This window comes from Oncorhynchus clarkii, chromosome 10 (assembly GCF_045791955.1).
Source record: "Oncorhynchus clarkii lewisi isolate Uvic-CL-2024 chromosome 10, UVic_Ocla_1.0, whole genome shotgun sequence".
Taxonomy (NCBI): Eukaryota; Metazoa; Chordata; class Actinopteri; order Salmoniformes; family Salmonidae; genus Oncorhynchus; species Oncorhynchus clarkii.
In genome coordinates this window covers 52,932,888-52,956,142 of record NC_092156.1, presented here as the reverse complement: position 1 = coordinate 52,956,142, position 23,255 = coordinate 52,932,888, and the positions used below count along the sequence as shown (strand labels likewise).

The 23,255-nt window shown below is 41.7% G+C and overlaps 1 protein-coding gene across 2 annotated transcripts in view; it reads left to right on the top strand.

Annotated features, from left to right (window-relative positions):
• Positions 1–23,234, top strand: part of LOC139418771 (acyl-CoA synthetase long chain family member 1a) — a 57,718-nt gene extending 34,484 nt beyond the window's left edge. The window contains exons 3-21 of one of the 2 annotated variants that reach the window (XM_071168458.1): positions 2,575–2,689; positions 3,638–3,702; positions 4,010–4,111; positions 4,820–4,919; positions 5,518–5,693; positions 5,940–5,972; positions 6,171–6,222; positions 7,562–7,635; positions 8,275–8,352; positions 8,857–8,991; positions 9,552–9,686; positions 15,139–15,234; positions 15,801–15,873; positions 16,118–16,206; positions 18,144–18,260; positions 19,292–19,435; positions 19,688–19,789; positions 20,911–20,982; positions 21,197–23,234. In XM_071168458.1, the coding sequence (XP_071024559.1) occupies positions 2,575–2,689; positions 3,638–3,702; positions 4,010–4,111; positions 4,820–4,919; positions 5,518–5,693; positions 5,940–5,972; positions 6,171–6,222; positions 7,562–7,635; positions 8,275–8,352; positions 8,857–8,991; positions 9,552–9,686; positions 15,139–15,234; positions 15,801–15,873; positions 16,118–16,206; positions 18,144–18,260; positions 19,292–19,435; positions 19,688–19,789; positions 20,911–20,982; positions 21,197–21,337 (1,899 nt within the window). In that variant the 3' untranslated portion in view covers positions 21,338–23,234. Of the gene's footprint in view, positions 1–2,574; positions 2,690–3,637; positions 3,703–4,009; positions 4,112–4,819; positions 4,920–5,517; positions 5,694–5,939; positions 5,973–6,170; positions 6,223–7,561; positions 7,636–8,154; positions 8,233–8,274; positions 8,353–8,856; positions 8,992–9,551; positions 9,687–15,138; positions 15,235–15,800; positions 15,874–16,117; positions 16,207–18,143; positions 18,261–19,291; positions 19,436–19,687; positions 19,790–20,910; positions 20,983–21,196 lie in introns of both variants that reach the window. The other variant, XM_071168457.1, reaches the window with a different exon arrangement.
• The last annotated feature ends 21 nt before the right edge of the window (positions 23,235–23,255 follow it).

The window sequence follows — 23,255 nt, the reverse complement described above, 5'->3', positions numbered from 1 at the left end:
TGTTGACTCCAATGCTTCCCACAGTTGTCTCAAGTTGGCTGGATGTCCTTTGGGTGGAGGACCATTCTTGATACACGCGGGAAACTGTTGCGTGTGGAAAAACCCAGCAGCATTGCAGTTCTTGGCACAAATCGATACGCCTGGCACCTACCATACCCTGTTCAAATCACTTAAATATTTTGTCCTGGCAATTCAACCTCTAAATGGCACACATGCACAATCCATGTCTCTGTCTCAAGGCTTAAAAATCCTTCTTTATCCTGTCTCCTCCCCTTCATCTACACTGATTTGAAGTGAATTTATTAAGTAAGGGATCATAGTGTTCACCTGGTCAGTCTGTCATGGAAAGAGCAGGTGTTTAATGTTTTTGTATGCTCCTTTCATGCAGTTTATATTCATGCTACACTCACAGATCACAAATACTGCTACCTGGCTCTATTTATACTGCTCAATTTATATACTTGCACATCCTTCTCCAATACACATGTAAATATTGGACTATATTGTGCCTTCTCGTATTATACTTTCAGTTCTTATCTTTTGTTATTGCTTACTTGTTGAAGGAACATGCAAGTAAGCATTTCATTAGATGTATAACACAGGTTTCCCATACATATGACTAATAATGTGAACCCATGCTATTTGGAGCATGCTAACATGGGTCCTAACATACATATTGTTTTGCACTAAACCATGCTAATGCTACAGCTGTAGCCAAGTAAATAACCTGAAATCTGTGCTGAATCTTTTGCTCCATAGAATACTTTTTACTTATCCATAAGAAAGGTTGTGTGTGTGTGTGTGTGTGACCGAACTGCCATTATAAATATGACACACAACCACGATGATCAAGTTTCTGTGTGTCTCTGTCTGTCAAGTCAGCCTGAATGGTCTCATTGTGACTGAAATAGGATCTGGGGAGTGCCTTTGGATGTTTGGCTTATTTCTTAAAGCTACATAAAAGCAATTCCTGAGTGCAGCAGCTAGGCCATTTGCAACATGTTAACACAAGGGTTACACAGAGAGCATGACACCATTTACTCTCTATTTTAGTTAAGACATGAGACATTTGTTCATGGTTGGTTTGAATGCAGGAGGTTAAGTGTGGAATTATGAAATGTGTATTCAAAATCTTGGTAAAAATATTTCTTACCTTTTTTCCAGACCTAACATTTTTATTTTTATAACCATGGTTTTTGGGACACACACACACACACACACACACACACACACACACACACACACACACACACACACACACACACACACACACAGAGTAAGCAATGATTTTCTTCCTGCCTAGCAGTAACACTTTCATTTCAATCGATCCAGCCCTTGATTCATTGAAATAGGTGTGTTCATACGGTGTTGAACAAAAGCCAGCACATCCTGTGGGCCCCAGGACCAAGATTGAATAAAATTGCTCTAATTCATGAATGGGCAATGAATCTTCCCCGTGCAAGGACTGGTGTGGATGCATGCCTTTGTTCCAGCCAAGCAGTTACTATTCTACTAATCACCTAACCATGTTCTTCAATTAAGAGTTTGGTTATTTGAATTAGGTGTGTTGCTGCTTGGCTAGAACAGAATTCTGTACACACACCAGCCCTCATAGGGTAAGACTGCCCTGTCCACCCCATATTGCCTGCTAATCTGGATTTCTTTTAGCTAAATATGCAGGTTTAAAAATATATACTTCTGTGTATTGATTTTAAGAAATGCGTTGATGTTCATGGTTAGGTACAGTCGTGCAACGATTGTGATTTTTTTGCAAATGTGCTTTTGTTAAATCATCCCCTGTTTGGCAAAGTTGGCTGTCGTTGTTAGGAAGAAAGTCTTCACACAGTTCGCAACGAGCCAGGTTGCCCAAACTGCTGCATATACCCTGACTCTGTTGCAAGAGAAGTGACACAATTTTCCTAGTTAAAAGATATTCATGTTAGCAGGCAATAGTAACTAAATATGCAGGTTTAAAAATATATACTTGTGTATTGATTTTAAGAAAGGCATTGATGTTTATGGTTAGGTACACGTTGGAGCAACCCAACGACAGTCCTTTTTCACGAATGCGCACCTCATCGATTATATGCAACGCATGTCACGCTAGATAAAGTAGTAATATCATCAACCATGTGTAGTTAACTAGTGATTATGATTGATTGTTTTAAAAAAAATAAGTTTAATGCTAGCTAGCAACTTACCTTGGCTTCTTACTGCATTCACATAACAGGCATGCTCCTCGTGGAGTGCATTGAGGCAGGTGGTTAGAGCGTTGGACTAGTTAACCGTAAGGTTGCAAGATTGAATCCCTGAGCTGACAAGGTAAAAATCTGTCGTTCTGCCCCTGAACAAGATAGTTTTAACCCACCGTTCCTAGGCCGTCATTGTAAATAAGAATGTGTTTTTAACTGACTTGCCTAGTTAAATAAATACAATTTAAAAAAAGCCAAATCGGTGTCCAAAAATACAGATTTCCGATTGTTATGAAAACTTGGAATCGGCCCTAATTAATCGGTCAACCTCTATTTCAAAATGTTCTTAAGACCCAACTTAACTATGTCTCTCTCCTCACAGGGTGACGGTTACGTCAGGCGGTCTATTCTGAATAACGACGATGAGCACATGACACACTACTACAGTGACGCGCGGACCATGTACGAAGTATTCCTCCGAGGCCTGCGGGTGTCCAGTGAGTACTCTTCCACAAACAAATCAACAAACACGTTTTCTTTTTTTCGGGGGGGGGTGTATTTTTTTAAAATCTTTTCTTTATTTAGTTGATGTGTAGACTCAAAGGACAACAGGCATGCAGCCACAGACAAGTCAGTCTTAATAGTAAGCAACCTTATTAGTAAATCAATATTTTGATAGTTCATTTGAGTAATATACAGTTGAGGGAGATGTATGTTATGCTGATGAATAGTCTGTATATATTGCAAAAACATGGCAAGGTAAACCACAACACAATGAGTTGATGGTAATGTGCCTAATTCAAATGAAATCACCACATGCCATATTATACAGTTATCATCGTCTGAAACTCTACCTCTAGGAATTTAGGGTTTCTTAACTTTTTTCATTAAAGTTGTTCTACTAAAACTGTCTGCATCATGCTATTATTTTCAGCAGCACACTATTGGGATGTGTGCATTATTCTCTGCAAGATTGGTGCAATCCTGCCAACCTATGGTTGTAACCAGACCTAGGTTCAAATACTATTTTTGAAATCTTTCAAATACTTTTAGCCTTAGCTTTTGTCGCCTGGAGCGCCAGATGGAAGGATTTGTACGTATGCATTCTATTGGTTCCATTGTGCCATGCAAGCTCAATCAAGCACTGACAAAAATGAGTTTGAATAGTATTTTAACCCTGGTCTGGTTCTAACTGACTTGTGGCTTATTATAAAATCAACTTGTATTGGTCGCTTACACAGACTTCCACATTATCGCAGGTGCAGCAAAATGTTTATGTTCCCGAAGGCCAACACTGGAGTAATAATGAACAATGTAAACAAAATTCTACAACTTTTGTCTTAAGTTGTGAGAAGAATATCGTATAAGGACCATGGTTTTCCATCAGTAAGCATTTAGAGAACCGCAGTGTTGTCGTCACAAGGGCACTGTCTTTTACTTTCCAGATGATGGGCCCTGTCTAGGATCACGAAAACCCAACCAGCCTTACGAGTGGCTGTCATACCGAGAGGTGAGCTATACTGCCATTTTTTTTAGATGGAAAAGGTAGTTCCAGTTGGCTTCTCTTTGAGCAACGGACTTTAGACATTTTATAGCTAATTTGGTTAATTAGTTCGTTCTTCAGTCAGTTTAACAATTAACTGAATAGGATATATACGCCATTAACAAATGAGAGATTTGCATAGTGCCCATCTTTTATATAGATGTTTTACTTTTTTATCTTTGTAATTCATAATGAATTCCCTCAAACCGGTATGGGTCATATGATTGTTCAAATGGGGAAAAGTAAGAGCGTCTTTGCTATTTGTTTTGTGAAGGTTGCAGACAAAGCCGAGTGCATTGGCTCGGCTCTCCTCCACAGGGGGCACTCCCAGACTGGAGACAAGCATATCGGCATCTTTTCCCAGAACAGGCCAGAGGTAAGAGGAATGAGCAGCAACAATTATTTCTCTCACTCTTTCTTGCACACTCTTGCTTTTACTTGTGCGCACATCCCCTTTTACATATAGGCCTGTTTTAAGGCCGGTCCTCACTAGACATCGCCAGCAACAACGTCGCCTATGGGCACAAACCCACCATCGCTGGACCAGATCGGACTGGCAAAAAGTGCTCTTCACTGACGAGTCGCATTTATCGTCAAGGAATGAGCTTTACACAGAGACCTGTACTCTGGAGTGGGCTCGAGGTGGAGGGTCCGTTATGGTCTGGGGAGGTGTGTCACAGTAGCATCGGACTGAGCTTGTTGTCATTGCAGGCAATCAACGCTGTGCGTTACAGGGAAGGCAACTTGCAGGTGCCTTGGTGGAAGAGTGAGGTAACATCTCACAGCAAGAACTGGCAAATCTGGTGCAGTCCATGAGGAGAAGATGCACTGCAGTACTTATGTGACTGGTGGCCACACCAGATACTGTCTGTGGAAGTTGTGTAGTTCGTTTGTTGAATCTTATGTTCATACAAATACTTAGACATGTTAAGTTTGCTGAAAATAAATGCAGTTGACAGTGAGGATGTTTCTTTTTTTGCTGATTTTAGTATATGCTTTAAGCAAGAACGATTTCGGAACTCTGCGTCAAACCTTGATAAAAAATGTACCCCTGTACTGATGTTATCCATGTCCTCTCCTACAGTGGACCATTTCAGAGCTGGCCTGTTACACATACTCCCTGGTGTGTGTACCACTGTATGACACGCTAGGCCTTGAGGCCATTGAATACATCATCGACCAAGGTATGTCACAGGGCAACCACAAACACTATTTGGAACAAGGTCACAAAAGTGTGGGCTGATATCCAAAATTGACCCCTAGACTTTTCCTTAGAAATAGAATAACTAGAACAGGAAAAGCCCCTCAGTCTGTCAATTGTACTCATGGGTACCACACACACAATATTCTATATTACAGATCTACATGTGCGAAGGGGCTACAGTAGCTACATTCCACACTGGCAAATGTGTCTGTCTTGGCTTCCTCACCAGCTGTAGAATGAACTAGTATCAACCAGCAGACACGGCGGCCCTCAAATATTTGTTTATGATATAGAAGTTATTATTTCAAACATTACTTTAGATTGTCATATAAACTTATGAAGCATTATAATGCACTGAAATCTCACTAACACTGAAAACGTAAGAGTTTATGCAGATTACATGTCATTAGATGACAAGTCATGGTTATGTCACTACTGTAGGCATTATACAAGAACGTTCAATTAATGTGTAACTAAATTAATTTCTCAGGACAAAAGACAGGACTATACCTCGTCCGTCACGGAACATAAAAAAATAAGTTGACAATAAATAACCCAGTGCCATCCCATGTTTTCAGCCGCCATCTCTACGGTGATCTGTGACTTGGCGGAGAAAGCGCGGCTCATCCTGGACTGCGTGAGCGGCAAGGAGCACACATTGAAGACCATCGTGCTCATGGAGGCCTTTGACGAGGAGCTGATGGCCCGCGGGCAGCAGAGCAGCATCGAGATCCTTAGCCTGAAGGATGTGGAGGTAAGCTCTAAAATGTAATGTACTTCTATGTTTACAGTATTCCCGTTTAGCCAAGGCTCTTATCCAGAGGCTCATTGAGAAAACCAGCTTGTTAGAGCAGTGTCCTCATTTTGATATTTTCTCTAGTTTTGTTTGGTTATGAATATCCCAGATATGTTTTCTTATGTTAGAGCTGATGTTTCAATGCGGTAAAAAATGTAACTGAATTGTGTCATGTTTTCTTTACTGTTCCCTTGTCATCCTCAGGCTGTTGGCAAGGCCCACCACCACCAGCCATTGGTGAGTAGGACTGTTCAAATCCATATTGCGGTTCATTCAAACAGTGGTGATTTAATGAATCCCAAAGAAACAAATAATATAAGTAGTAGGTTATTACTGTCTTTACTATGTTATTTGTTTGTGAATATCTGGTATGTCTGTACTGTTAAAATAACGTGCTACTAGTTCGCTCTTAAATCTCTTTGTGGTCTACTATAGCCCCCAACACCAGAAGACCTGGCACTCATCTGCTTCACTAGTGGAACCACAGGTGTGTGTGCATTAATTCTGCCTTCATGTCACTACTCGGTATTTCAGAATTTGCATATCCCACATTAAAACAATCAAATTAATTTTATAAAGCTTTTTTTTTTTTTTGTACATCGGTAGTTGTCACAAATTGCTTTACAGCTTCTACCCCCAAGGCATAAGACTGCTGAAGAAATTAATTAAATGGCCACCTGGACTATTTGCATTGCCCCCCCCCCCCTTTGTTTTACACTGCTGCTACTCGCTGTTTATTATCAATGCATAGTCACTTTACCCCTACCTACATGTACAAATTACCCAATCCTACTTGAGTTAAAGTCTAGAAGTATTTGGTTTTCAATATACTTAAGTAGCAAAAATACATGTAATTGATCAAATATACTTAAGTGTCAAGTGTTAATAATTTCAAATTCCTTATATTAAGCAAACCAGACAACCATGCTATTTACATTTTTAAAATTTACAAATAGCCAGGGGCACGCTCCAACGCTTAGGCATAATTTACAAATAAATTATAAGATTGTGAATTGAACCATTTCCTCGTTATTACTTTTTATTTGATTTTAGTAAATATTTTCTTAATTCTATTTCTTGAACTGCATTGTTGGTTAAGGACTTGTAATTAAGCATTTCACGGTAAGGTCTACCTACACCTGTTGTATTCGGTGCATGTGACAAATAAAATATGAATTGATTTGAGATACCCATACTAAAACCCCATAGAATAAGCAATGCAGATGTAGAAGCACTGTGGCCAGGAAAAACTCATTGGAAAAGGAAGAAACCTAGAGGGGTGACCAGTCCTCTTCTCGCTGTACCGGGTAGAGATTTAAGAGTACCATTTAAGTCCCGATTTTGTTTTGCCAAGATGTTCAAATGTTCATAGGGGACCAGCAGGGTCGGAGAATAACCATAATGGCTATAGAGGGTTCAAACACTTCAAGACTCTTAAGGTCAGGCTTTTCATAGTCAGGGATTCAAAGTAGAGAGTAGACATTTTAAAAGTATGAACAGTCTTATTTCAAAAGCAACACAGTAGAAAAATAGGCCAGGACACTGACATGTATAATGTAATACAAATAGTATGATAGTCAAGTGTGAAGAAACACTCACTGACATACTGTGCACACATGCATGATCAGGAGGATGTGTGTTACACTTGGACCCTCGTGACAAGAATGATCCAGTTGATAAACTGTACTAATCCATTTCCATGAATGGAGACTCTCCCACACACATGAATTACTGACTATTTTTATTAGTGATATTGTTTACTGAAAACGTGAAGCATCTAACCTTCAAGATTTAATAAATGGTCACTTGTTTTCTTTTACTCCCAGGAAACCCAAAGGGTGGAATGCTTACACATGGCAATGTTATTGCCAATTGTGCTGCTTTCATCAAGATAACAGAGGTAAACTAACCACCCTTTTGATTTAATTTGTTCCTTGAATGGCTTATCAAAGGAAGTGTAAGCATTGTGAATATCAAAAGAAATATAGGTATCGTGAAACTAAGTGTTTTCTTATAACAGTAAGTATAATTTATTCAACCTGGTAACAATAGAAAACAAGTTCTTATTTGCAATAACAAACCTGGCTTAAAAACAGCTATTTTTATCTTAACATTTTCCTCTGCTTAGATGGGCAAGTAAAACAAAATGGGCCCTTATTATGCTTAGTGTCATGTTAATATGTACTGTTGTATTCCACAATGTGTGGAAAGCTGCTGTTTACCAAGCCTTCTTTGCACTTCCTTACCCACCACCCTGCTAAATGCCCTTTAAAATCCAGTCAGTTATTTTTTTTTTCTCGCTCTTGTTCCTCAATCATGTTCCTCTTCATGTTGACTGACTTTCCTGTCTGTCCTCTCCTATCCGTTCCCTTTTTTTCCTTTTTTCCCTTCCATATCTTTTTCCGCTCTGTCTACTCAGAGCATACTCAAGCCCAGCACTAAGGATGTGCTCATCTCCTTCCTGCCATTGGCCCACATGTTTGAGAGGGTTTTTGAGGTAATGCAATGCCTGACGCGGGTGGGTGTGTGTCTTCCGCAGGTGCACTGCATGCTGAACCTCCATGACATTCACATGTCCTACCTACCTCTAGCACACATGTTTGAGAGGGTAGTGGAGGTACGTACTGAAACTGATAGAATGACGAGAAGCTGGAACCCCTTGTTTCATTTTACCCTTGTTAAAACTGAGACTGCAAGGATTGATCATCCATGATATCAGAATTTGAGTTTTAACCTTGTTTTGTGGCTATAGTGTGTTTACATTTTCTTTGTTTATAAACATTGGAGTAAAATAAGCTTATTTTGGATTCTGATGGGGTATGACAGTTGGACGAAGCTCATCAGGCATAAGTTAGTCTTCAAGAATCCGTGTGTGTAGATAAATATAATTATTTTAAAAGGCCAAAAATGGTTGTAGCAATTGCGGATTGCCCCCTTTTTTTTAAATACACTTAATGTCAAATAATTGAGCTTAGCTTGATTTAGTTTGCCCACTACCACAAAAGCGCAAACTCATAGCTAGATCACCTAAAATTTGTTGGAACATATTTGACACGTGTACCTGACAGTTAACGGACACTTCCTTTTTCATCTGCCTCCTCACACCTCCACCCTTCTCCAGGGAGTGATCCTGGTGCACGGTGCACGGATTGGCTACTTCCAGGGGGACATTCGGCTCCTGATGGACGACCTGAAGACCCTGCAGCCAACAGTCTTCCCTGTCGTCCCCCGCCTGCTCAACCGCATGTTTGACAAGGTCAGATATACTGTAGACCCTGAAAGATGTTTTCAACAATAATATGACCGTATCATTTAGTACCAGTAGCTGGATTTATTTTAATGGGACATGCATAAAAGATTAATACAAAAATATATTGGAAAGGTTGTACATGTGTATTGAAACCTTACTTAAAGCATGGGTAGGTGTGGGCAATGGTATGAAAACCAAGACGCTTCATAAACATTGGAAAGGTGGGTTGAACTGAATTTGACCACAAAGGTTTCAAATAGCTCAGTGGCCTAGATTGCTTTGGGGTTTGATATATTGTTGAATACTCTCTTTTCTTTGGAGAACGGGTGGTAGGTAGCCCAGAGGTCAGACAGTTGGACCAGTAGCTGGACAGGCACTGGTTCAAATCCTGGGCTGGGCTATAAAAGAGCAAACTGAACTGTCAACCAATGGGCTGCTGCTTTCCAGATTGTTGCTATCCATCCACCCCAGTTTTGCCCTTGATGAAGGCTCAAGGTTGGGAGCTGGGCATAAGACCAATATCCTTTGCAAGATAAATAAGATTTATTTTCCTCTCTCCTTCAAAGATCTTCGGACAGGCCAACACGCCACTGAAAAGATGGCTGCTGGTTTTCGCCTCCAGGAGGAAGCATGCGGAGATGATGAATGGCATAGTCAGGAAGGACAGCTTGTGGGACAAGCTCATCTTCCAAAAAGTCCAGGTACCCATGGATAGGAACATGATGGTCGTGCAAGAAAGGACAATGTTGACTTTAATGTTGCAACTTGTATGAGCCAAGTTTTGGTTTCGGGTTCTGGGTGAGGGTTAAGGTTAGGAACGGCAGGTAGCCTAGTGGTTAGTGTTAGGCCATGAGCCAAAAGGTTGCTGGAACGAATCCCCCGAGCAAGGTAAAGGTAAAATTATGTTAAATAAAATGTTTTTTAGGATTGTGGGTATTGTAAAGATGAGGGTTAATGGTAAAAATAATTGGCGATAAGAAAGTGCCACACATTAGTATTTTTCATCATGGCAAATTTGAATGAAGCATTATAATGCAACACTTAAAAGGATTAGCCCCCTTTAAAAAAAAAAAAAAAAACATTAGCCTGAAATGACATACCCAAATCTAACTGCCTGTAGCTCAGGCCCTGAAGCAAGGATATGCATGTTCTTGGTACCATTTGAAAGGAAACACTTTGAAGTTTATTGAAATGTGAAGGGAATGTAGGAGAATATAACACATTAGATTGGGTAAAATATAATACAAAGAAAAAAATAAAATATGTGTGTGTCATCTTTGAAAGTCCATGTTATTCCAGCCCAGGTGCAATTTAGATTTTGGCCACTAGATGGCATCAGTGTATCAAGTTTTAGCCTTATCCAATGAACCATTGCATTTCTGTTCAAAATTTTGTATCAAGACTGCCCAAATGTGCCTCATTTGTTTATTAATAACTTTTCATGTTCAAAATTGTGCACTCTCCTCAAACAATAGTATGATATTCTTTCACTGAAATAGCTACTATAAATTGGACAGTGCAGTTGGATAACAAGAATTGAATCGGTCTGCCAAGATCAGATATGTCTCTGTCCAGATATGTCTGTCCTGAGAAATGTTCTTGTTACTTACAACTTCATGCTAATGGCATTAGCCTATGTTGGGTCAACTGTCCCGTGGAAGGCACACCGATCCCGAAGGAGTTTGATTGGGCGGGAAAATGCACTGAGTAGAATCCAGAGGATAACATGTTTCCAACATCGTCCCCGATTGAATACCCCCACAGACCCCAATATCGAAAAAATACTTTTATCTTAAGGTTGTCTATTGCAGTGGTTCTCAATTGGTTTTGCCTCTGGACCCATATTTAACCAGGTTGTCTGTCGCGACCCAGTATTTGCATTGCAAAAAATTGCTCGAAATGCAATCTGTAAAACTATACTGAACCAAAATATAGATGCAAAAATGTCATTGATTCTACTGAGTTACAGTTCAGATAAAGAAATCGGTCAATTGAAATAAATGCCCTAATCTATGGATTTTACATGACTGGGCATGGGCACAGCCATGGTTTGGCCTGATAAGGCAAAGGCCCAGCCAATCAGAATTATTTTTTCTCTACAAAAGGGCTTTATTATAGACACACCCACTCAGACGAACCCACAGGTGAAGAAGTCTGATGTGGCGGTCCTGGGCTGGTGTTACATGTGGTCTGCGGTTGTGAGTCTGGTTGGACATGCTGCCGAATCGTCTAAAACAATGTTGGATGCGGCTTATGGTAGAGAATTAACATTAATTGAACATTTCTGCAGTCAGCATGCCAATTGCATGCACCCTCAACTGCATATTTTAGTGGCCTTTTATTGTCCTCAGCACAAGGTGGACCTGTGTAATGATCATGCTGTTTTAATTAGCTTCTTGATAGCCACACCTGTCAGGTGGATGGATTAACTTTGCAAAGGGGAAATGCTCACTAACAGGGATGCGCACACCAACTTGAGAGAGAGAAGCCTAATGTGTGTATGGAACATTTCTGGGTTCTTTTCTCAGCTCATGAAACATGGGACCAACACTTTACATGTTACGTTTTTATATTTTTTTCTGTCTGCTTTAAATGCTGTATTGTCATTTAATTTATACATTTAATATCATGGGAACAACATTCCCAACACTTTCATTGTTAGTAATTACTTTTTGCCCATATTCTTGATCAGTGGCGATTTTAGCATGTTAATCTTGGTGGGGCGGACTCCCCACTATTTTTTTTGAATGCTTGGCAGCAAAGCCGCTACACAACACAGCACTAAACAATACATTAATAATTATAATGGTGAAAGTGCCCACAATGTTAGGGCCTACACAAAGCTGTCCCAACAGCAGTCCCAAAGTCTGGTGTAGTAGCAGTGGTAAGGTTCTTTTGAACTCACTGAAGTCTGAAATGTCCAAGTTTCCAGTTGTTTTGAATGCAGCAGAAGTCGTGCTGGATTGACAGCATGGCCAATGTTGAATGTTTATCCTTTGAAGCTTGGAAAAGAGACTCTTAAACCCAGACTTGGCCCACACACACCAACTCCCCTGAATAGCAGGCTAGTGACTGTTTAGCAGATGCTTGAAGTTAGCCACTAATTCCTTCCAAACCACTCATTGTTGAATTTGCAATTTTCAACTTCTTGTGTAATGTTTATGGCCGATGAGCACCAATTCACTTTATCGATTAATTTATTTTCATATGACAAAGATTGAAAAGGATTTGCCAGTAGATTGTCGACTTGATTCCTTCATGATGATCAGTCCAATCATAGCTACGGTAGATATGTTATTTGATGTAAATTTATCTGTGGCCAATGACCTTTTGCCTTCTTGGATGGGCACTTGTAATATAACTATGGCAGCACCCAAGGGGTTTGAATTTTCTAGCACTCACCTTAGATTTTGTGGTAATGTAGTGTCCCTATGAGTGACAGAACACTAAGCCAATCACGTGGCAACTAGAGAACATTACCAACCCCTACGCTCAGTATTTTCTGCTGGCTGCCCCACCACCACAGATAGCAAAAAAGAGAGTGTTTCTATGCGGCTTTATTAACTCAATGATTTTATATATATATATATATTTTTTTTGTTATTTGCTGGCAGATAACATTTGATATTTGTCACATGTGCCGAATACAACAGGTAGACCTTACAGTGAAATGCTTACTTACAAGCCCTTAACCATCAATGCAGTTTTAAGAAAAATAAGATATTAATATAAAAGTAACAAATAATTAATGCTCAGCAGTACAATAGCGAGGCTATACCGGTACCCCCTATATACAGGGGGTACCGGTACGGAGTCAGTGTGCGGGGGCACCGGTTAATTGCGCTAATGTGTACAGTACAAATATTAATTTTCAGTCTGCTGCCTCAGTTTGTATGATGGCAATTTGCATATACTCCAGAATGTTATGAAGAATGATCAAATGAATTGCAAAGTCCCTCTTTGCCATGCAAATGAACTGAATCGCCCCAAAACATTTCCACTGCATTTCAGCCCTGCCACAAAAGTACCAGCTGACATAATGTCAGTGATTCTCTTGTTAACACAGGTGTGAGTGTTGACGAGGACAAGGCTGGAGATCACTCTGTCATGATGATTGAGTTTGAATGACAGACTGGAAGCTTCAAAAGGAGGGTGGTGCTTGGAATCATTGTTCTTTCTCTGTCAAACATGGTTACCTGCAAGGAAACACGTGCCGTCATCATTGTTTTGCACAAAAAGGGCTTCACAGGCAAGGATATTGCTGCCAGTAAGATTGCACCTAAATTAACCATTTATCGGATCATCAGGAACTTCAAGAAGAGCAATTCAATAGTTGTGAAGGCTTCAGGGCGCCCAAGAAAGTCCAGCAAGCCTCAGGACCATCTCCTAAAGTCGATTTTTAGTGGGATCAAGGCACCACCAGTACAGAGCTTGCTCAGGAATGGCAGCAGGCAGGTGTGAGTGCATTTGCATGCACAGTGAGGCGAAGGGCTTTTGGAGGATGGCCTGGTGTCAAGAAGGGCAGCAAAGAAGCCACTTCTCTCCAGGAAAAACATCAGGGAAAGATTGATATTCTGCAAAAGGTACCGGGATTGGACTGCTGAAGACTGGGGTAAAGTCATTTTCTCTGAATCCCCTTTCCGATTGTTTGGGGCATCTGGAAAAAAGCTTGTCCAGAGAAGACAAGGTGAGCGCTACCATCAGTCCTGCGTGATGCCAATAGTAAAGCATCCTGGGACCATTCATGTGTGGGGTTGCTTCTCTGCCAAGGGAGTAGGCTCACTCACAATTTTTCCTAAGAACACAGCCATGAATAAAGAATGGTAACAACACATCCTCCGAGAGCAACTTCTCCCAACCATCCAGGAACAGTTTGGTGATGAACCGTGCCTTTTCCAGCATGATGGAGCACCTTGCCATAAGGCAAAAGTGATAACTAAGTGGCTCGGGGAGCAAAACATCTATTTTGGGTCCATGGCCAGGAAACTCCCCAGACCTTAATCCCATTGAGAACTGGTCAATCCTCAAGAGGCGGTTGGACAAACAAAAACCCACAAATTCTGACAAACTCCAAGCATTATGCAAGAATGGGCTGCCATCAGTCAGGATGTGGCCCAGAAGTTAATTGACAGCATGCCAGGGTGGATTGCAGAGGTCTTGAAAAAGAAGGGTCAAAACTGCAACTATTGACTGTTTGCATCGACTTCATGTAATTGTCAATAAAAGCCTTTGACACTTATGAAATGCTTGTAATTATACTTCAGTATTACATAGTAACATCTGACAAAAATATCTAAAGACACTGAAGCAGAAAACTTTGGAAATTAATATTTGGTAGATGTATTGAACTTTTTTAATTTTTTTAACACTGAACAAATTCTTATTTACAATGACAGCCTACTGGGGAACAGTGGGTTAACTGCCTTGTTCAGGGGCAGAACGACAGATTTTTATCTTGTCAAAACTAAGGATGGTTTCTGGGATAATGGTGTTGATGTGAGCCATGACCAGCATTTTAAAGCATTTCATGCTACATATGTGAGTGCTACAGGTCGGTAGTCATTTAGGCAGGTTACCTTAGTGTTCTTTGGCACAATGACTATGGTGGTCTGGTTGAAACATGTTGTTATTACAGACTCAGTCAGGGACTGGTTGAAAATGTCAGTGAAAGCACTTGCCAGTTGGTCAGCGCATGCTCTGACTACACGTTCTGGTAATCCGTCTGGCCCTGCGACCTTGTGAATGTTGACCTGTTTAAAAGTCTTACATCGGCTGCGGAGAGCGTGTTCAGTCGTCCAGAACATCTGATGTTCTCATGCATGTTTCACTGTTACTTGCCTCATTGCGAGCATGGAAGTAATGCTGACACATATTAATGCCAAAATAAAATTAATACAGGCAACACTAAAATAACTGGTAGGCTTCAAAACTGGTCGTCACTGTCGTTGAAGGTTAACAAACTCACTGGGTTGACCAGAAAATCAACCAAAAATGGCACTGCTAATAATATTATTTCTACACACCTGGTTTAAGTTCAGACTGGCATATTGTTTTTCTCTTCCCCACACGTGCGACCCAAATTTGAGAATCACTGTTCTATTGTGTGAGGTACAACCATGGATGTCAATGTCTTTCCTCCTTTGTGTTCTCCAGAACAGTCTTGGGGGTCGTGTGAGGCTGATGATCACAGGAGCGGCCCCAGTGTCTCCAACCGTCCTGACCTTCATTCGGGCCGCTCTTGGCTGCCAGGTGAGACTTCCCTTCATGGATTTACAAATCAAATGACAGGTGCAAGAAAGGATAAACTCCCTCTAATCCATGCTTCCACCAATCCAATGCTTATAAATGCGTGGGGAAGAGTGCACAAATGCAAGCTTTCTCAGGAATTTGGATGCGGAGCCTGGTTGCGTTCCAATTCTCTAACCTAATTCTCATGCCTTTTTTTAAAAGCATTGTTTGGATTGGTGCAAGCATGGCTGGAAGGAGTTTCCCCCATATTCATCACACCTTTTAAATCCTTCAGGGGGAGTTTACAAGTAGAGAATTGGAATCTAGCCCGTCTCATACCCTAGAGAAGCAGGTCCCTCTTTGAACTTTCCTGTTTGTTCAGCAGGATTTGCCTTAGAAAGATTGGCAATGTTCTTTCTATCAGTCAAAACAATCACGTCATGCTTGGGAATCAACCTCACACCTTTCGGCAACCTTTCGGCACTCAGGCTGCTGTGGTGCAGAAAGATAGATGATACTAGCATGAGAAACACAAGTTACTTAATTACAATGCTTTCAAATAAATATCTGCTGCCTCTACTTGACAGTTTTACGAAGGCTATGGTCAGACTGAGTGCACAGCCGGGTGCACCATGTCCATGCCTGGGGATTGGACAGCAGGTAATACACATTCAAGCGTTACTGAAGCATTCAATTGCTACCACATCGCACAATGCATACCACTACATGTTTAATCCAACAAACAAGTCACACAAATGTCTCTACTCTGATTCTACAATGAACTTCGGTGTCTTGTGTGGCTCACTGGAACCTTCATGAAACCTTATGAGACCATGTTGGTATTATGAAAGAACAGCCAAATAAAGTGTTACTGGAATGTGACAACTCATCTCTTTTTGCCCAGGTCATGTGGGGGCTCCACTGCCCTGCAACTATGTAAAGCTGGTGGATGTGACTGAGATGAACTACTTTGCTGCCAATGGGGAAGGAGAGGTGAGGTGTTTAGACCAATGGAAGTCCCACCTCAGTCTCAAATTGCTCCCTGTCCCTCCCCCTTGGCCCTAACTAGTCGATGTTAGCATATCTGAAGGGTCTGGATAGGTATAAGCACTACAGTGGTAAAGCTTCCACCATACTGATCTGCAAACATTGAAGAATAAGGGCTAAGCTCAGTGGTAGGGTTTTAAGTTTGTTTTTAGTTTGTTTGGAGTTTGACAAAACAATGTAAACACCATGGAAATTCCACACATGTGGCCCCCGTGTTGTTGATAGATCAGAATCTCCTCATTAACACCCATCAAAATTAGCCTGTCAACTCCAATACATGTTTATGTCATTGTCACCAATCAACTGCATTACAGTTAAAAACGACTTCATATACCACCATCGCTCTCTATATGGCTAGCTATGCTACCAGCTTATCTGAACAGGAGTTAGCATTTAGCAGACAGACACTATATATACAAAAGTATGTGGACACACCTTCAAATGAGTGGATTCAACTATTTAGTCACACCTGTTGCTGACGGGTGTATAAAATCAAGCACACAGCCATGCAATCTCCACAGCCAAACATTGGCAGTAGAATGGCCTTACTGAAGGGCTCCATGGCATTCAACATGGCACCGTCATAGGATGTCACCTTTCCAACAAGTCAGTTCGTATGACTTCTGCTCTGCTAAAGCTGCCCCAGTCAACTGTAAGTGCTGTTATTGTGAAATGGAAACGTCTAGGAGGAGCAACGGCTGAGCCACGAAGTGGTAGGCCACACAAGCTCACGAAGCGTGAGTGCCGAAGCATGTAGTGCGTAAAATTGTCTGTTGGTTGCAACACCGAGTTCCAAGATGCCTCCGGAAGCAACATCGGCACAAGAGACTGTTTGTCGGGAGCTTTGTGAAATGGGTTTCCCTATGGCCGAGCAGCCGCACACATGACTAAGGTCACCGTGCTCAATGCCAAGCGTCGGCTGGAGTAGTGTAAAGCTCACTGCCAGCTAGATGGTGAATCACGATTCACCATCTAGCAGTCAGACGGATGTGTCTGGGTTTGGCGGATGCCAGGAGAACGCTACCTGCCCCAATGCATTTGGTGGAGGAGGAATAATGGGGCTGTTTTTTATGGTTTGGGCTAAGCCCCTTAGTTACAGTGAAGGGAAATCTTAATGCTACAGCATACAATTACATTCTAGACGATGCTGTGCTTCCAACTTTGTATCAACAGTTTGGGGAAGGCCTTTTCCTGTTTCAGCATGACAATGCCCCTGTGTACAAAGTGAGGTCCACACAAATGGTTTGTCGTGATCGGTGTGGAAGAACTTAACTGGCCTGCACAGAGCCCTGACCTCAACCCCATCAAACACGTTAGGGATGAATTGAAAGGCCGACTGCAACCAGGCCTAATCGCTCAACATCAGTGCCCGACCTCACGAATGCTCTTGTGGCTGAATGAAAGCAATCTCCGCAGCAATGTTACAACATCTAGTGGAAAGCCTTCCCAGAAGAGTGAAGGCTTTTATAGCAGCAAAGGGGGATCAACTCCATATTAATGCACATGATTTTGGAATGAGATGTTTGACCAGCATGTGTCCATATACTTTTGGTCACGTAGTGGATTTTCTAAACCCTAAAGAACAACTTCTAAACATTATGCAGCGAAAACAGCCAAATCAGATTTTAGTAACCGCATTATGGGCCTGCTTGAACGGATTTGATTAATATCCACGTTATTAGATACGCTTTTTTGAATGGGCGCCAATGACTGTGTCCTTGGTCTCCCTTCCATTGATCTCTTTACCGTGTGTATTGGGACCGACTGGAATACTGGGGTGGGGGTGTTCTCAGCTTGCTTTGATACTTCACAATTGAGGAGGTGGGTGTGTATCCTGGTCCCATGTTTGTATTTGATGTATATATAATTCTGCTTCTTTGCAGGTGTGTGTGAAAGGACCAAACGTATTCAAGGGCTACCTGAATGACCCGGAGAAGACAAAGGAGGCCTTGGATCAGGATGGCTGGCTCCACACCGGAGACATTGGGAAGTGGCTGCCTGTAAGTACTGTCAACTCTACATTCAACTCTACACTAGGCTACGCTTTTTAATGTTTTTTAAAAAAAAATCAGCTAGCTCTGTTTCCCAGTTCTGGTCCTGGAGACCCAATCTTTAGGCATGATGACTTGATTAGTTGAAGCAACTGTTAGTGCTATGGCAAAAACAAAAATGTGCACCCCTTTGGGTCCCCAGGACCAAGATTGGGAAACATTGAGCTAGCCTATAAGGCGGGGATGGGAAATTGTCCTCTGGTGGGGCTTGCACGGTTACCATTTTTGTGCCAGATTTTAAATATATTTTTTTATTTTTAACTTTATTTAACTAGGCAAGTTAGTTAAGAACAAATTTTTATTTTCAATGATGGCCTAGGAACCGTGGGTTAACTGCCTGTTCAGGGGCAGAACGACAGATTGTTTTTACCTTGGCAGCTCAAGGATTCGATCATGCAACCTTTCGGTTACTAGTCCAACACTCTAACCACAAGGCTACCTGCTGCCACAGAATGCCCAAGAATACTCACTACACATCGGGTGGAGAGGTGAGGAGTGAAATATGCCAGTTCGGAATAAGGGGGATGATTAGGTGGCCATGATGAAATGGGGCCAGGTTGGGAGTTTAGTCATGACAATGGGGCTAACACCCCTACTCTTATGAGAATTGCAATGGGATTTTTAATGACCAGAGGGTCAGGACACCCGTTTATTGTCCCTTCCAAAAGATGGCACAATACGCAGGGCAATGTTCCCTTCACTGCCCTGGGGCATTGATCTCCTTAGCCCTCCAACACCACTGCTAGCAGCATCTGTTATCCCATCCAGGGAGCGACCAGGACCGACCCTGCTTAGCTGATGACCCAGGACCTACCCTGCTTAGCTGATGATGATGATGATGATGATATAAGTACCAGGCAAAAGAAATCAGCAGACATTATGCCTCAATCTATGACTGACTAAGAGTGGGAAAGTAGTAATGGGGCGAAATCTGATGTAGTTAACTAAGTACTGATTAAGTTTGTTTACTCTACTTTCAGAATGGTATTCTGAAGATCGTGGACAGGAAGAAGCACATCTTCAAGCTGGCTCAAGGAGAGTACATTGCCCCGGAGAAGGTCGAGAACATCTACATCCGGAGCGACCCGGTGGCCCAGATCTTTGTCCATGGCGATAGCTTGCAGGTTTGTGACAAACCAAATCATGTGTGCCAAGTCTTCTGCTGTGCTATTGAAACACTTCGTTTGTGGTTGGGTATGTACATGCATAATGTTGGTTGTGGATGTGTGCACCATCTAATTGAAACTTGTTTGGGTGACACTTATGACTTTCATATATAAGCCACTGCTTGTAAATGTTGATACATTTGTAAATTAGTATAAATGCTTATGGAATTCTAAAAAGCTAAATGTTTTAAAATGTCTTGTTTGACACAGGCATGCCTGGTGGGCATTGTGGTGCCTGATCCAGACTTCTTACCAGGATGGGCAAAGAAGAAGGGCATCGAGGGTTCTTATTTGGAGATGTGTGCAAGCAAGGTTAGCTAGCTTCAACGGTATGGCAGATTTACCTGACAGTGTATTCAGTGGCTTATTTCCACAGTCCATGCTAGCATACCTCTTACACTTCAACAAGTGTTGTCCTCAGCAAAATGTCACTGGATCTTGCAGATCCGCTACAGTAACTCATGGTCCAAACACAACAAGACAGTTGCAAAGAGGGCATGACAACGCCTTTTCCCCCTCAGGAGACTGAAAAAATATGGCATGGGTCCCCAGATCCTGAAAGTTCTACAGCTGCACCATTGAGAGCATTCTGACCGGTTGCATCACTACGTGGTATGGTGATGCCATACCCCCTTACAGAGGGTAGTGCGTATGCACCAGTACATCACTGGGGCCAAGCTTCCTGCCATCCAGGACCTACTGTATATACTAGACAGTGTCAGAGGAACGCCCAAAAAATGTATTTTCTAGACTTATCTCGACTACCGTAGGGTAAGCAGTACCGAAGCGCCAAGTCAAGGTCCAAAAGGCTCCTTAACAGCTTCTACCCCCAAGCCATAAGTCTGCGGAACAATTAATCAAATGCCCCAGTTTTTACACTGCTGTTACTCTCTTCTTATTATCTATGCATAGTCACTTTACCCCTGCCGACATGTACAAATTACCTTGACTAACATGTACCCCCGCACATTGACGCGGTACCGGTACCCCCTGTAAGCCTTGTTTTTGTTTTTATTTTATTCATTTTATTTAGTAAATATTTTCTTAACTCTATTTATTGAACTGTGTTGTTGGTTAAGAGCTTGTGTGTAAGCATTTCACAGTAAGCTCTGCACCTGTTGTGTTTGGCGCATGTGACAAATAAGATTTGCGTGTAAAGCCTTAGAATGAAGGCTTGCACGGTTACCATTTTTGTGCATGCTAGTGTGGATATCGGAACAGAACCAATCTCATCTCAAACACATCAGTTTTTATTTGTACTGAAAGTGCTCCATATAGAAAATGTGACTTCTGACATGCACATTTTTGGGTGGGATTGTATTAATGATAGACTAATGAACAAAATACTGAAAGATAGTTTGAGTGAACTTTTTAAGTACAGCCATTAAGATGCATTGTCTACACTGCCTTGTCTGAAGTGCCTATCTTTCCAGGAGATGAAAAATGCCATTCTGGAGGACATTCTGAGGCTGGGGAAAGAAGGGGGGCTGAAGTCTTTTGAGCAGGTGAGGAATCCTTCCTAACGATCCACACATTCCTCAGGGACCATTTAGACACGGTAACACTCACAAGTGATGTTGGTTCCAAATTGTGCATGATTATAATGCTGCCTCTAGCCCAGAGTACTCTTGGGGGGAAAAAACAAAACAACATTTGCATCTCAATGGGATGCTAAACACATAATAAGCTGAATAATGAATAACATGCTGTCTCGTGCAGGTGAGAGATATCTCGCTGCACACTGAGATGTTCTCCGTCCAGAACGGCCTCCTGACGCCCACGCTAAAGGCCAAGAGGACCGACCTCCGCAGTCACTTCCGAGAGCAGATTGACCTGCTCTATGCCAAGATCAAGATGTGAATCCCAGGTAGAGGGGAAAGGGAAGCAGAGGGTGACAATCTGGAAACCATAGCCCGCTCCCCTTGACTGCAAATGCTCATCGGAGGTGACTGTTGTGGCCCTCTTGTCTACTGTGAGTGTCTTTGGTCCCCTTGTGCTGTAGAAGAGATGGAGTGTGTGAGAGAGAGTGACTGACTTATGTTAGAAACCGGGATTCAAACAAATGTAGGTAGACCCATGCACTGTGATTAGACTTTTTTTAAAGTTGATTTCCCAGAGATCACGTTCGCCATAAACGCAGCGCATGTCAGCGCAATCACTTTTAGGAGTAGATTGCAGTGCACAGGTTGTTTATCTACATTTGTTTATATTTAGGCCATAGTGAAAGGGGGAGAGGTTCATGCCTTATTGTCCATGTGACTCTGTCAACCATTCCTGTCATCCATTTCAAGTGCCGATCGAGTCGCCTGTTAGGAGTTTCTCGACTATCTCAGTCGGTAATCCCTCAATTGTCAGTTTCAATTAACCCGTTTTTACTAATCATCTCTAAGTTCTGACAAACTTTAGTTTTATTCTCTTTTTTTTTTTGTATATCTGCTTTTTTATGTTTCAAGACCACACCCATGCAGACATTTCAGTTGTTAAAGACTGAGACAAATCACCATACGCAACATATTAGTACTGTCTTGTTCAACTTGAGAAATACAGTAGCTATTTATAGCAGTCTAATATTTGTTTCTTTTAATTTAAGTTGATATTTAATATCATTGGTGAATGTTATTGTAAATAGTGTATCTGTAGAAAAACGTCACGAGAGGACTTCAATGGGTCACGGTTGATACAGTAGAAGTGCATGTTTTCTTTCTTTTTTTCTGCATTCCCTTGTTTTTCAACGTTGTACTGTCAGAAGGCCTTGTCTAAACCTTTCTGAACCTTCCCTAACTATTTTAGCACAAGACAAGTAGGAAGATGTCCATTCAGAAAGGTGTTATGATCTTGTGAATGGCCACAAAGGAAATAAGCCTCCCACACAGCAGGGATAAAAGACTGCATGTGCAATACCAGAACAAAAACACACAACCTAAAGTGCCACCAATGTCTCTGCTATCACACAGAAACATTTATTCCGTAAGTGTCCTTTTAAAACTACAGTGGCCTCAATGTGCCAAAATGCACACGCTGGGTGGGACCTGTTCTATCCATAGAAAACAGTCCTGCCGGCCAAGGGATACCTGGGTCATATTCAGCAGGCAACAATCAGGAGCCTAGCAGCCCAATTCCATTTCTCTCACCGAAATGTGCACTTGCCCCCCCCCATGGATGTAAAATGGTGCAAGGTCTTTCTAGATAGCCCATGCTTACACAAATCCAATGCTTCAAACGGAGGTGGTGGAACTGACTTTTGTCCATTTGGAATGCACACTCACCATCCGTTTTGAAGATGTTTTCTCCCATTTGATGCCTAATGAAAGATACCCTGGAGAATGATCAGGTTAAGCTGGCCAGTATCAAGCCATGGCTCGCTTGCCCCTTGAGAGTTTGTTTTTTTTTTGACAAAAATAGTGACTTATTTGTTAGGCCTAACCATCATTTACCTCTATATAAGGAACCACATTATAGACATTTCAGTCTCCTTTGAGATCTAACAAAGAAAAAAAGGGTCCTTTTATGAATTCAGGTTATTTAACAATGAATTAAGTGCTCATGATGCACATTGACCTGTTTGTTAACATTGTTCTGTACATGATTGGGTTTATCTGCTTGATCATGTTTCGAGACACCATCAGACGGCCAATACTAGGAACTTGAGCTCTCCTTAAATCGACAGTGTTCGGTTTCAATGTGTTTTTGTACAGGAGTAAAATTCATACCTTTCATTTACTCCACTGTACCAAATAAACCTGTTTGTCTTACTGTAGCCCTCTCTGCTTCATTGTAC